Source organism: Candida orthopsilosis, assembly GCF_000315875.1.
Source record: "Candida orthopsilosis Co 90-125, chromosome 4 draft sequence".
Classification (NCBI taxonomy): domain Eukaryota; kingdom Fungi; phylum Ascomycota; class Pichiomycetes; order Serinales; family Debaryomycetaceae; genus Lodderomyces; species Lodderomyces orthopsilosis.
Genome location: NC_018297.1, coordinates 933,214 through 947,866, shown reverse-complemented (window position 1 = coordinate 947,866; position 14,653 = coordinate 933,214). Strand labels below are relative to the sequence as shown.

Here is a 14,653-nt window from a genome sequence, read left to right as displayed (position 1 = left end):
AATCATTTCTCAAAACGGGTTTGCATTCCTTTAAAACAATCCGTCAATTTCACCATCCTCGTTAACCTCAACATTCATGAAACCACAATGAGTTGGCAAACCGGGAATGGTTTGGATTTCAGCTGCCAAAGCATACAAGTAACCGGCCCCGATTGATGCCTTAACATCTCTAATTGGGAACTTGAATCCAGTTGGAACACCTTTCAAGTTAGCGTCGTGGGATAATGAATATTGAGTCTTGGCAATACAAATTGGCAATTTACCAAATCCTTGCTTAGTGTATAAATCAATCTTCTTTTGGGCTTCTGGCAAGAATTCAACTTCACCTGCTCCGTACATCTCTTTGGCAATGGTTGAAATCTTGTCTTCGATAGATGGTTCAGTACCGTAAAGGAAATGGAAGTTCTTATCTTCTCTGTTGGCAGCTTCAATGACACCCTGGGCCAAATCAACAGCTCCCTTTCCACCTTCTTCCCAGTGGTTTGAAACAATTGCATCAACAGCACCAGCTTTCAAAGCCTCTTCTTTAATAACCTCGTGCTCCTTGTCAGAGTCGGAGGACATTTTGTTGATAGCAACAACAACAGGCAAACCATATGATTTGGCATTTTGAATATGCTTGACCAAGTTTGAGCATCCAGCTCTCAATAATTCCACGTTTTCTTGAGTATATTCTGGAGCTAATGGTGCACCTGCCTTAACTTCAGGACCACCACCGTGGACTTTCAATGCACGAACAGTGGCAACAATAACAATGACATCAGGGGCTAAACCACTTGATCTACATTTGATGTTGATGAATCTCTCTCCACCCATGGTGAAATCAAAACCAGCTTCAGTAACAACATAACCTTCTTGCTCTTTTCTTTCCTCTGGGCTCAAGTCACTGGATGTACCAGCTAATTTTAATGCCATCTTGTCTGCCAAAATGGATGAAGCCCCAATGGAGATATTGGCAAAAGGACCAGCGTGAACAAAAACAGGAGTACCTTCCAATGTTTGCATAATATTTGGTTTAATAGCATCTTTCAACAATGCAGTCAAAGCACCAGCACATCCAATATCCTCACATGTAACTGGGATACCTTGCTTAGAAGTACCAATGACCATCTTACCTAGTCTTTCCCTCATATCTTCTAAAGAGTTGGCCAATGCTAAGATAGCCATACACTCGGAAGCGACAGTGATGTCAAAACCAGTGGCTCTGGTAAAACCCTTTTCAGTCGGTGCTTGTCCCACAGTAATACCCCTCAAGAATCTATCGTTACAATCAACGACTCTCTTCCAAGTGATCGATTCAGGATCAATATCCAATCTAGCAAATGCAGTTATCTCCTCTGGTGTTAATTCGTTTGGGTCAGTTTTACTAATTCCCAACTTTTCCAATCTTCTCAACATCGACTTGGTAAACGTTCTCTTACCTTTCTTCTCTGGAACCAATCTTCTGTACAATGGACCATCTTTTTGTGTAGATTCGTGGAACATTCTTGTATCTATAGCAGCAGCCAACAAATTGTTTGCCATAGTGATGGCATGGATATCACCAGTGACGTGCATATTGAATTCATCCATGGGAATAACTTGTGAGTAACCTCCCCCTGCAGCACCACCTTTGATACCAAAAGTTGGGCCCATTGACGGTTGTCTAACATTTGCAAAGACATTTTTATTCAAATGAGCACCCAAAGCTTGTGCTAAACCAACAGTAGTGGTTGATTTACCTTCACCTAACGGGGTTGGTGTAATACCAGTGACAAGAACATATTTACCATTCCTTTTGTTATGCAATCTTTTCAAAATGTCCAAGGAGACCTTTGCTTTAGTAAATCCAAATGGTTCCAATTCAGCATCCAAGATACCCGCTTCTTCGGCGACTTGTGTGATACGCTTAGGTTGTTGAGCACGAGAGATTTCAAAGTCGGAAGGAACGGGTTTTTTCAAATCTAATTTTAAAGGGTTGGTGAATTTAGGAGTTTCATTGTTTGCCTTGTAGTGTCTCTTTGCGGCAATTACTACGTTGTCTAATAAACAAGCAACAGTCATTGGACCAACCCCACCAGGGACAGGGGTGATCAATTGAACTTTTTCTTTTGCGGCTTCGTATTCGACATCACCAACCATTCTTTGACCACTTTTTTTGGTACTGTCGGGGATAAAGTTGGTACCCACATCAATTACAACTGCACCTGACTTCAACCACTCACCTTTGACATACTGAGGTTGACCAATGGCAGCAACAACAATATCGGCTTCACTTAAGAACTTTTTGACTTGTTCAATAGGAGTTCTGGAATGAACGACTGTGACACTGGCATTGGCTTTAGTGAGTAAGTTAGCAACTGGCTTGCCTACAATGTCGGATCTCCCTAATACGACTGCGGATTTACCATCGACATCAACACCAGATACCTCTAACAAATGCATTATACCCTTTGGAGTACAAGGTAAGAATTTTGGTTCTCCACCTTTTTTAGACAATTCCCCAACGTTGAAGGGACCGAATCCATCAACGTCTTTATCTGCTAAAACTGCATCGGTAACCTTAGACTCATCAATGTGTTCTGGTAATGGTAATTGGACTAAAATTCCATCAACATCTAAAGAATTATTTAATTTTGCAACTTCATTCAACAATTCAAATTCAGAGATGTCTTCTGGCAACTTAATGATCTCACAGCCAATGCTAGCTTCTTCAGCTGCCTTCAACTTCATCTTGACATAAGTCGTCGAATCCGGCCTGTCTCCAACTTGAATAATAACCAAATTTGGTTTGAAATCGGGGTGTTTCAACTGAAATTGAGCAACTTCATCGTGTATCTTTGTACGAAGGTCTAAAGCAATAGCTTTACCGTCTAAAATCTGGGCAACCATTATAACGTTTTTATGGAAGAAGAAGATACGATAGAAAAAGAAATAAGCGATGATTTAGATGTAATTTTGTAAATTATTAAATTTTTCAAACTCGTGGAGCCGTTTGCGCGCCTATCGTTAACCACTAAAAGAATTCTCGTACAAAAACAATGAAAAAATTTATTATTATTTCTCGTAAAGTAATTCATCGGTGTATTTTTTTTTTGACTCCGATTCACATGCTTATATTTTTAATTGAGCTATATTGTTTTACAAAAGGGACAGAAAGGGCCGGAATAGATCTCAGCTCCAGATACTTGGCAAACATGGTGAATAAATGGTCTGCATCATTCCATTGTAAACAGCTCGATATTTTCTATGGGAATGCATTTCACATTGTATCGTTTGTTAATAGCATTGAGGGTTTTTCCAGGCCCCAAGTTGAATACTGTATCCACACCAGCAGTAGTCAATTGGTTCATTGATTTCATCCATTGAACGGGTTTGTAATTGGCATTTAAAGCTTTTTCAACCGTTTTGGATGCGTTGGTGGAAACTTCTCCATCTAAATTAGAAATGATGGGTATCCTCTGAGCGCTTATTTTATTATCTACCTTTGACCTGAGTTCCGGAACTATAGTCTCTAGCATTGTACTATGGAAGGGAATGGAGACTGGCAATTTCTCTGCTTTCAATAACATTCTTTTATTCACTGATTTCAACATGCTAACAAATTCGTCAAGCTTAGCCAACTCACCCGATATTACCACCTGGTATTTAGAGTTCACATTCCCCAAAATATTGTATTCGCTTGCCAAATCCAACACCTTATTCACATGTTCTGGTCGAATTATCAATGCAATCATTCCAAAAACGTCCGGTGTTTGTCGAACTACCTCCTCCATGAACCTACCTCGTTCTCTAACAAATTGTACCGCAGTGGGTAGATCAAAAATTCCACTAAGTGCCAATGCTGTGTACTCTCCAAGTGAGTGTCCTAGTAAGAACAGTGTATTTTTCAATAGATCGACTTCATAAACTTTCTCAAAAACTTTGAGCGTGATGTATGTGGATGCAAGAATTGCCGGTTGGGCATTCGACGTCTGTCGTAGCCACCTGCTTGTTTCGCTTTCATTCACATCTCTCTGGAATAGATATTGAGAAAAGTTACAACTCAATGCAGTATCAATTTCGTCCAAGTACAGCTGGAGTAAATGGCGATAATTTTTATTCTCTTCAAGTAGTCCATTCCGTAATATACCTTGACCGGGACATGTAATAGCATACTTTTTGACGTTGTTTAGCAACTGTTGGCTTTTCATTTGGTAACGATGGCAAAGAGTTGAACATTAGTCTCAATTTGATTTGACGTTTTTCTATCAGGAACTGCACGTGACCCAAGCTATAGATGACACGCACACTAACATCAGATACAAGAATCGCTCGTGACCACTAGACGCGTTTCTGACTTGAAAATTTAGAGGATGATTTAAACCGGGGTATCAATTCAACAAAACATCACTCAGACATCAAACTGGATCGTTGATGGTGTGCTTATCCTCAACCGGCTTCATTTTGACCCACGCTTATTACAATCGGAACTACAACGGAACACGGAAAGAATGTGATCTCAAACCACAAAATTAGTGAAGCAAAATGCCGAAAGTGTTGAATGTTTGATCTATTATTGAAAAACGCGGTTGTATCTAATTATTTTTCGCGTTTGTTTTGGTTTGATTGTATCGTCCATTTTCATTCGTTCTCCTCTTAATCGCTTTTTCTCTGTTAGCCTTCCTCGCACCAAAACTCAGTCACAGCACGGGACTAAAAATATTGTTCCCGAGTCGCACTAAACGAAGAAGCAGATGTTTTCTTTCTGCTCCTGGAACGAGAAAATCTTTAAAATCCCATCAATTTCCTCCTTCGTGGAATGCGAAAAAAAAAAGTTCTGCCGCCCTCTTTTCTCCCCCTTTTTCTAACGAGCCGGTACCAATAGGTCGACGAAACACACAAGAACACATACTAACAATTGGAGACTTCCCCAACCGCTAACTAATTTTCGAACAGTACAAAAATAATAACAAGCGTAACAAATAAGAAATGTCTGAGTTGAAAGCAACTAAGGACGCGTTAATCGCATCCCTTTTTGAATTATCAAAAGCGGCTCAAGAGGCTGCCAAAAACGCGGTCGATTTTTACAAAGTGGCCACTGGAGGTAATGAGGATGTTACAGCAGAACAATTGCAAGGTATTCAAGAGGCTATGAAGGCGGCCGCTGATTCGGCTGCTGGTGTCAAGCACGGTTTAGACGGTGCAGCCAATGGTGAGAAGAAGAAAAGAAGGGTTGAAAAGGACCCAAATGCACCAAAGAAGCCATTGACCATGTTTTTTGCTTTTAGTTTCCACTTGCGTAAAATGATTGCCGAGGAGAGAAAGAAGAAGGGATTGCCTAACCTCGGTGCAATTGATTTGAATCAAAGGGTCAAAGAACGTTGGGACAATATTACTGACGAAGAGAAAGCAAAATGGAAGCACAAGTATGAAGAGGAAATGAAACTTTACAATGCTGAGAAGGCCAAATATGAGCAGAGCTTAAAGGATGGGTCCAACTACAAACGTCCAGAACATCCATATGCTAGTGGATACGAAGAGACTGAAACTCCTTTGGCTGAAGAGGTTGTTGAGGAGGAAGAGGTTGATGTTCCAGCACCAAATTTATCCCAAGAAGAGTTGAAAAAGAAGAAAAAGAAGCAGGAAAAGAAGGAGAAGAAGAAGAAGTTGGCTGCTAGCTCCCCATGAGGTTAACATTGAACAATCAAGTTTTAGTTTTTCTTCTCTATGTATTAGTTTTCAATATTTCAATGTAACAATAAATCTATATCAAATTACTTTTTCTTCATCTTTTGCTTGTCGATATGGGCTCTTAATACCTTTTGTCTATCACGTAGGGACAATTTTTGCTTTCCTTGAACTGCCTTTTTATGGATCATCATAACAAAGTTCTTCTTTCTGGCTTTTTCTTTATTAGTAGTAGAGTGAGGTGCATCACGCTTACCCTTTCTAGAACCAAACTTTCCACGGTCTTCTTTTCCTTCCTTGGCCTGTGCAATTCTTTCTTCTCTCAATTGCTTGTATTTGACTTTACCCACTAATGAAGTAGAATCCACCGCATCTTCGTTGGTGATACCCATCAACTTGGCAACACCAGCTTCAGTCCTTAATTCCTCCAATTTGGCAAAATCAGCTGGTGTGAGGATTCGACTTGAAAGGATTTCATTCATAGTAGAGTCATTGTTTGCATCATTAGAACTACTTTCGAGCTTGGCTTTCTTTTTCGGCCTTTCATCGTCACCTTCTTCCGTTGCATCTTCCTCCTCCTCTTCGTCAGATGACAATTCTAAATCCGAAACATCCTCCTTCTTATCATTATTCTCATCCTCACTATCAGAAATGTCAATTTCCTTATCAGATTCAACCAGGATCCATTCTCCTTCAACATCACTTCCATCCTCTTCATCATCCACTTCCCAATTAGCATCTTCCTCTTCACCATCGGCATTTGTTTGTCCGTGTTCTTGTTTCCATTTGGCCAACAATTCTAACCCAGGGATAGATGTAACGTTATTTTCAATCCCATATTGCGGTTTGGACTTGCTCTTTTCTCCTCTTTGTAATTCCATACTGGCAACTTTACCTCTATCCTTTCTGGACAACATTTCCGGTGCAACTTCTCTGTACAATGATATCAATGATCTTGCAGCCATCATGACCGCTTTCGATTTTGAACCTTTGTATTCCGTCAAATCTTGCAACAAAGGTGCTTCAATTGCTAATGGAGCACGCGATAGTATTTCTCTAATGGTATTGATACCTGCGGATGCTACTTCAGCTGCAACTCCATCACTAACAAACTCATCAGCAATTTTACGAACCACTAATTCAATACTTTCTGGAGGAACCAAGTCATGTGAAGCTTGGGCTGATGCTGCCATAATTTGTGTCACATTTCTTTGCTTTGGCGTGAGATATTTCAAGAAGAAGGAATAAATACCCAAGACAATCAACTTGTGTGTACCAATCAACCTTGAAACCAAGTTCATGAACAAAATCTTTTGATCTAAATCAAACTTATTTGAATTTTTAGAACTCAAGTGATTATCAAACAATTGTTCGGCAAAACCTTGAGGATCACGTAATAGATGAATAGCTGAAAAGTTTAAATAGGTGGCTGAATGCTTAATGCTATTTTTCTTTTTCATTTGCTTCACAGCCTGTTCCAACTTCTTTCCTCTTTTAGATGATTTCTTGTTCACCTCCATCTTATGCTTTAATGCACCCATGTCGAAACCTTCTTCATCACTGGAGTCCTCAAAGTTTTCTTCTCTTTCTTTATCTGCACCAAGAAAGAACCTTGCACCAGCAATGGCAACTTTAACATCAGGATGCAATGCTGCTTGTGTCATGATCTCAACTGCTCTCGAATCATCCCAAATACCCCTTCTCCATAACTCTCTAGTCAATTTAGTTGCCCATAAACCTTGTGTATCCTTTTGCTCGAGCAAATTGAAAAGCAAAGCCTGTGTAGATCTGTTTAGTCGTTGGTTCTTAGCTCCAGTGTTTACTGATTTTAATAGCGAAATCAAGGTTGAATAAATCTGACGCCTCATTTGTTTTACATGTTGTCCAGCTTGGGCCTGTCCTGATGCGTATGCTGTCAATAATGGAAAAATGGTTTGGATCAAGCTTTCTGCAGTTATGATATCCTTATTCCTCAACATTGTCAAACATTGTATAATCTTTTCTCTCAACTCAGGAGCCAAATCACGATGGTTGTCAAGCAAGATAGTTTTCAATTCTTCAGGAAAGTTCTTTGTTTCTTTAGGATAGCAATTGCAAACGGCTGAGAGGAAACCAATTAGTTCAATAAACTCAGTAGTTGAATTTGAATCAGCTCCCGTGGGATTCTCCAAGTACAAATCTCTTAAAGATTCATAATGCGATAATTGTTGTAAAAACTCTTCATGATAAGACTCTGGATCTCTTCTAACCACATTTTGTAACAATATGATGTTGGTTGGAAGTATAGCTGCTCTCCTTTGTTTCCCCATGATGGCAGTGTTTCTATAGAGGAAAGAAACGATTGCAAAGGTTCAGATAAATTTGTGCGATGAGGAAAATCAAAAGAGAAGAAAAAAAATCCTTTACACAAAACCACAATGCGAGACATACACTCAATATCTTGAAGCTATATTCCCCAGTCCATTATCAAAACTTTTCTCCAAACAAGCCCTGTAAAGATTCATAGTTAATCTTCCTTGACACTGATGTCTTGGAGAAATACATTTTTGCACTATCACCTGCACTCTTTGGAGTTCCGTCTTCATCCAAAATAATATCACCAATCTCTTTCTGAATCTCAGGTGGCACTGAGGACCGTTGTCTCTTCCGGCGATTGGCCCCAGTATTTGCAGAAGTATTCCCAGTTAATTCATCGGCCTCATGCTTCAATCTTTTACGTTCTTGTTCTACCATATAGTCATGGTTGAGACCTGTCCAGATACGTTCCTTCATAGCCACTTCTTCAGGTGTCATTTGACTCTCCTCTACCACTGCGTCATCATCATCTGAGTTCAAGTCAGTCTCAGAAGATACTAGCTTGAGAACATCATTTGTGGTTGGTAAGTTTTTGACCAAGTTTCTTGGCCAATTCATGTTCCAGATTCTATCAAGATCATCCTCCTCTACTTTTTCCTTGGCCAACTCGTGTGGGGTCTTGTATAACGACTGTTCCATTTTGTTACGTTTCGATCTCAAAATCCTCTCGATTTGTTCATTAATCAACTCCTTATTTATAGTGATGTCACTCATTATCGTGTTCATGAGTATTTGCTTTTGTTGTTCGTCTTTAGAGAGATCACCAAGATACTGAATCTTTTCGTCCTCAGTCATACTTTCCAAGTCATTGAATGTTTCTTGTTGCCGCCTTTGTAAAGTACGAGCTATTCTCAACTCATTCTTTCTATTCTTCTCAAACGAAGGGGGATTGGCACTCTCAACCTCCTCGTCATTGCGAAATCTCTGCACAGATAATTGTGCGGCTTTAGTCTTTTTGAACTCATTCAATCTTCTCTGCAAGGTCTCTTGTCCAACATGGGAAATTGCCACAATTTCCGAATGACTTCTTCTAAAATTATTCATCCTAGCAGCTAGCAAAACGCAAGCACCTGCAACACCAGCTGGCCGCCTTCCTTCATGAATCCAATCAGCAGACATTCTTTGCGCTAGTTTTGTTGCGTCCCTAGCAACTTTTGTCGCTTTATCTTTAAAATCCAACTTTTCAACAAAATGTTGTATAAACAAAGACGGATCTGCTAATGGTAATGATGTTATGTGTAGTGCCTTGACCATTTTCAAAAATGTAGCACCTAAAGAATACACTGATATTTGTAATCTGGAACTAAAATCAATCAACATATGAGGTGTCTTTTCCTTACGACACGCTACATAAAGACATGTAGCTAAAACATTATTTGAACGTCTTCCCTGAACAAAATTCATCGTCAACGCTAGTTTAAACCACTCTCCTGCAGCTTCAGCAATAAAATCTGGTATTTTCAATGCTGCTGCTATTCTTCTAATCTTTCGTTTTCCGTTAGTTATTGTTTGTTCTCTACTTTCCATCGCATTCTGTCTCCCACCAGCAAATGTTGCTCTTGCTTGATCAGCTCCAACCATAGCACCCTGAACCATGGCTGCACCACTAGATGACTCACCAAACTGGACTTCGGAAACAATAGGATTCTCTTCAAGGACAGTACCACATCGAAGACATGACACATCGCCTGCTGCTGTGTATCTATTCACGTCAAACTGAGTATGCCCACAGTTGACACATTTTTGTTGTTTTTGTACTCTCACACTCATATTATCATAATCTGGGAGGAGCTCTGGTTTGTTGGAGATGTTCTTTGAATCTGTTGTACGGTTGTTTACGACTTAGGGAAGTTTTATCTTATAAAAAAAAATTCTTTGAAACATCCTTTGGTGTTTGTGTTATTATAAGTTAGCAATGGCAGGTGATAATACAATTGATAGCACAAGTGAGTTCGAAGTCAGGCCATATGACCAGGTAGATGCCGGTACATCGAGTGGTACACAGAGAGTAGGCTTGGACTTTTCCAGCACTGTTTCACGCAAACTAACACGTACCGCCACAATTGATGATGAGGAAAATGCTCATGTTCTGCCACACTTTCCATATCCCTTGATCATGAAAGTAGTTAGTTCAGAACCTAGGGATGTGTTACAATCAGAGAGGACGTTTCTTACATTCACCCGATTTGCAACTGCATTGTTCTTTACGGCATTGGGGATTATTCTAAACTTCAAGTTTGATACTTCGGGAGATGCAACGAAATCACCAGACGAAGAAGATCAAAAACATCGATTCAATCATACTAAATTCTCAGTTGCTGTGTCTTATATCTTGTTGGTATTGTCACTATTTGTTTTGGTGGTCAGTGGTTCAAGTTACTACATTACAATTAATCGATATGCACAACACAAGATTGCTACTTACAATTTCAATAATCTACCTACAGCTGCGTGTATTACTGGTGTAATTATCACATTAATTGTTATAAATGTTACATTGATCGTGGAAGGATTTTTAGAAACTAAATAGATCATCACTTTTTAGACTTGGACTTTTTCGGTTTTTTGGAGTCGCTGGGCTCCTCCTTTGAGTATTTCCGTTTGTTGATCTTTCTTTTTTCTCCAAAACCTTCCTTATCCATCTCCAGCAACGATTCTCTCTTGGCAGTTGTCATCGCGCTCAATGAGTCCTTGATGACCTTGTCGTCATTAATTTCCTCCAACAACTCCATCTTTTTGTTAATTCTCTCTTCGATACTTTGAATCCTCTCTATATCTTTCTCACCAATGATACTAATAGCATCACCTTTTCTACCTGCCCTCGCCGTTCTACCCACTCTATGAATGAAATCGTCGGGATCAGCCGGTATGTCGAAATTCACCACAAGTTCAACTGTAGGGATATCTAAACCTCTGGATGCAACATCAGTAGCGATAAGAATTCTTGCAGCATCTGCTTTGAATCTATGTAGTGAGTTGGTTCTTTCCGACTGTGGCATTTCTGAATGCAATGAAGCCACTCTAAAGTCCAATTTTCTCAACGCTCTTCTCAATACTTCTGCAGTCACTGTCCTGTTGACAAACACGACCGCAGTTGATTCTTTATACTTTGGTAGGAGCAAAATGCTATGTAGATATGCCTCTTTCACATAAGAGGGAACAAACACGTATTCAATCTGCAACGTAGATGGAATGGCAACCTTGTCAACTGTGTCTACTTCATGCATAAATACTGGAAGTTTCCCTGTTGGGCGTGGCTTTTCCTTCAATGCCTTGACCGAGTCGGTTACAGTAGCTGTAAACAACAATGTTTGTCTCTTATCACTGGGAGGTAGAACAGAAAAACATCTTTCCAAATCACTACTAAAACTATTGCTCAATAAACGATCAGCCTCATCCAAAACCAAATATCGGACTCTCCTCAACCCACTGACTGTTTCCTCCCCACTATTCAAAACATGATCGGCCAATCTTCCTGGGGTAGCAATAACGAAATGCGGTTTCTTTTGCAACTCCAAAGCCTGCTTGACAAAATCCTCACCTCCAACAACCACACATACTTTAATATTCATTTGTGCTCCTAATGCAGTATATTGTTCTGCTATCTGCAATGCTAATTCTCTAGTTGGAGTAAGCACCAATCCAAAAATCCCATAAGGATCTTCTGACCATTGTGTCAACATAGGAGCAGCAAAGGCAATAGTTTTACCTGAACCAGTTTTAGCTCCTCCAATACAATCTTGACCTTTGAGTATTGCCGGTATACATGCAGCTTGGATCGATGTGGGTTTATTTATTTTCATTGCTTCTAGTGACTCGCTGAGCCATCGTGCAACTCCTAGATCTTGAAACGGTTGTGACGACATCGTTGGTTGTAGAGTTGTTTATAGAGATGATCATCGGAAAGAGAAAAATTGAATTTTCGGGTGAATCGCGCGAACTTGGAAAATTGTGTTCGTAACACCAGAACCTGCTTTCATCAACCGTGAAAGTCATTAACTCATTTACTATTTTATAAAATGAAACAATCGTCATGTATAATGTTACCTAGACTAATGCGTCGGTCGCTTTCCACGTCATCATATCTACGAAATATCTCATCATCAACTACTTCATTTGCACCCAACTATGCATTTCACAACTCATTTCCAGATACTTCTGGTAAAGAAGTATTTTTAAAGACTATAGCCGAAGCAGATGACGAAACACAAGTGGTTAAAGTATCTCAGATTATTGACCATCCAACAACTACAACTACAGCCTCGATCTCAAAACTCAAATCACCAAAACCAAGAAATATTATAAGTATAGCTGATTACTTTTCAGGTAACTCACATCATTTGCATCATGTATTCTATTCGAACCTAATACATGCAAAGACCAAAAAGGCAGCCAAAGTTGAGAACAAAATGTTTATTGATTTAAGGATTATGAAGTTGACCAGTGGAGCTGGAGGTAATGGAGCAGTTTCATTTTTCCGTGATAATCTAACTACTTCTGGTCCTCCTGATGGTGGTGACGGTGGAAGCGGGGGAAACATCTATATCAATGTTGTCGATCGTAATTTGAATTCACTACATTATTTACAAAAGAGATATGTTGCCAAACTGGGTTCACCTGGTAAAGGAGGACAATTGGATGGTAAGAATGGAGACGATGTAATTATTGATATACCATTGGGTACTGTTATTCGCTGGATTCCTGATCCAACGATATTCAAGAAGCACGTGTCCAAAAAGGAAGGAGATTCATTAGATGACGTGTATATGGAACTTGAATTGGATATGAATTATGGTAAAGATAATATTCAATTGAAACGTCATGCGTATAAACCAGGTGAAGGATGGATTTTCAAAGAGCATGATGAGGAGTATTACCAACTGCGAGATTTTTTCCAAGAATTGAATGACAAAGTGACTAAGTATGATGAAGAAATCGAATTCGAAGAACAACAACAAGACCAATTCCCTATACTTGGTATGGATTGTGATAAAGTCACGAAAAAGCCTTTGTTGCTTTTGCATGGAGGTAAAGGAGGATTGGGAAATATGCATTTCTTAACTTCAAATGTGCGTAATCCACGATTTTGTAAAATTGGTCGGCCGGGAATTACAGCTCATTTCCTTCTTGAACTAAAGCTTATAGCAGACTTAGGACTTGTTGGGTTACCAAATGCTGGTAAGTCAAGTTTGCTACGTGCTATATCACGAGCCAAACCTAGAGTTGGACATTGGGAATTTACAACATTACAACCAACTATAGGTACAATCCAACATCGAATTGACTCTGATCCTTTTACAGTTGCTGATATTCCAGGGATAATTAAAGGTGCATCGGAGAATAAAGGTATGGGATTAGATTTTCTTCGTCATATTGAACGATCAGGTGGGTTGGTATTTGTTGTTTCGTTAGAATCTAATGATCCAGTTGAAGATTTACAAATTTTGATTGATGAAGTGGGTGATAAACGAATGAAGGATAAGAAGGTATTGGTTGTTGCCACGAAGGCTGATTTGAGTAATGAAGGTGAAAATTATCAAACTTTGAGACTGTTTATAGAGGCTAGACACGGGTCATGGAAGATTGTTCCTGTTTGTGCACCTAAAGGAGAAAATATTGATCGATGTTTAGAGTTGATGAGTGAAGTTGCTCGCAAGTGAGTATGAAGAGAATCCGTAAATAGAAGACTAGAACAGTACAATTGAGTAATTGGTTTCAGGTGTGTTGATGGCCACTCTACACCAACTGAATGGATAGGCTGATACAAGCCAATTGTAGATACTAATTCAGTGCTGAATATCAACACAACAAGTTTACAGCTGCACTTACTTTCTTCCATATTAAGCAATTTTGTCGCAACCTCTTCTTAAATATTAAGCCACAACTTTGGAAGAAAAACAAAAGTAAATTATTTAGCGAGGGAACAAATTGAATTTTTAGCCTACATTGCATATAACTAAATATGTCAAAAACCAAAAAAAAATGTGTGATTTATCTAAATCTATGACCACATAACCAAAATTACGGTCTATAGCTTCTAGGCGGTTCCCACTTTCATTATCAAAATGCAGAGTCTACACCATGAGAAGGTTGGCAATTGAGAATCGTTCTTAGGCTTCAGAAATGCCACCAAGAATATATTTAGTACTTTTGAACGAAAACAGTAGAGAGGGTTAAAATACATACGTCACTGATTATGCAATAGCAAGAATAAACAATAGCAAACAACAAAAACAAAGAAGTCATATTGGAGCATTCGGTCTATTGAAAATTTTGTTACGGAATTCCAGTGATTAAAGTCGATTTAAATCGTAATTTGGTTATTTTACGGTACTTTGTGTGTGATTGGTTTTTAGTCTGAGACATAAAATTGACGACAAATGGGGCTTGGAATAGTAGATAGCTGGGGAAGTGTTCCACAATTCATGCAATAGAAGCTTAGCTTTAGTGACTTTAACGAGAGATTTCAGATGTGATGGACTTCAGTGTAAAGCGTATAAGTGATATAGCTTTTTCGGCCGTGAGTAGCATCACTAGTAATAGATCAGCTTACTCTAAGTCACAATTTAATAGTGTTTTTTCATTTTCTATGATGGTGGTTAGTAGCAAGCAAAGCACCACGTTACGCAACGAATTTCTGAGTCTTTTA

General features: G+C 39.2%; 8 protein-coding genes across 8 annotated transcripts; 3 read left to right on the top strand and 5 right to left on the bottom strand. All coding sequences in view use genetic code 12, as the record gives it.

Moving 5' to 3' along the window:
* Positions 1-30: 30 nt before the first annotated feature.
* CORT_0D04820 (Mis11 protein) lies at positions 31-2,871 on the bottom strand (the record flags this gene model as incomplete). The annotated part of the gene is made up of 1 exon (XM_003869408.1): positions 31-2,871. One exon carries the CDS (start codon positions 2,869-2,871, stop codon positions 31-33), a length of 2,841 nt encoding a protein of 946 aa, XP_003869457.1.
* Positions 2,872-3,197: 326 nt separating this feature from the next.
* CORT_0D04810 (Mct1 malonyl-CoA acyl carrier protein acyltransferase) lies at positions 3,198-4,172 on the bottom strand (the record flags this gene model as incomplete). The annotated part of the gene is made up of 1 exon (XM_003869407.1): positions 3,198-4,172. One exon carries the CDS (start codon positions 4,170-4,172, stop codon positions 3,198-3,200), a length of 975 nt encoding a protein of 324 aa, XP_003869456.1.
* Positions 4,173-4,950: 778 nt separating this feature from the next.
* CORT_0D04800 (Hmo1 transcription factor) lies at positions 4,951-5,649 on the top strand (the record flags this gene model as incomplete). Its single annotated transcript, XM_003869406.1, has 1 exon — positions 4,951-5,649. The coding sequence occupies one exon, from the start codon at positions 4,951-4,953 to the stop codon at positions 5,647-5,649; it is 699 nt and encodes a 232-aa protein (XP_003869455.1).
* Positions 5,650-5,735: 86 nt separating this feature from the next.
* Positions 5,736-7,958, bottom strand: CORT_0D04790 (Sda1 protein; the record flags this gene model as incomplete). Its single annotated transcript, XM_003869405.1, has 1 exon — positions 5,736-7,958. One exon carries the CDS (start codon positions 7,956-7,958, stop codon positions 5,736-5,738), a length of 2,223 nt encoding a protein of 740 aa, XP_003869454.1.
* A 157-nt stretch (positions 7,959-8,115) lies between these two features.
* On the bottom strand, positions 8,116-9,774 carry CORT_0D04780 (Brf1 component of the general transcription factor for RNA polymerase III (TFIIIB); the record flags this gene model as incomplete). The annotated part of the gene is made up of 1 exon (XM_003869404.1): positions 8,116-9,774. One exon carries the CDS (start codon positions 9,772-9,774, stop codon positions 8,116-8,118), a length of 1,659 nt encoding a protein of 552 aa, XP_003869453.1.
* A 145-nt stretch (positions 9,775-9,919) lies between these two features.
* CORT_0D04770 (hypothetical protein) lies at positions 9,920-10,534 on the top strand (the record flags this gene model as incomplete). The annotated part of the gene is made up of 1 exon (XM_003869403.1): positions 9,920-10,534. The coding sequence occupies one exon, from the start codon at positions 9,920-9,922 to the stop codon at positions 10,532-10,534; it is 615 nt and encodes a 204-aa protein (XP_003869452.1).
* Positions 10,535-10,538: 4 nt separating this feature from the next.
* Positions 10,539-11,870, bottom strand: CORT_0D04760 (Dbp8 protein; the record flags this gene model as incomplete). Its single annotated transcript, XM_003869402.1, has 1 exon — positions 10,539-11,870. The coding sequence occupies one exon, from the start codon at positions 11,868-11,870 to the stop codon at positions 10,539-10,541; it is 1,332 nt and encodes a 443-aa protein (XP_003869451.1).
* Positions 11,871-12,023: 153 nt separating this feature from the next.
* Positions 12,024-13,664, top strand: CORT_0D04750 (Mtg2 protein; the record flags this gene model as incomplete). The annotated part of the gene is made up of 1 exon (XM_003869401.1): positions 12,024-13,664. One exon carries the CDS (start codon positions 12,024-12,026, stop codon positions 13,662-13,664), a length of 1,641 nt encoding a protein of 546 aa, XP_003869450.1.
* Between the last annotated feature and the right edge of the window lie 989 nt (positions 13,665-14,653).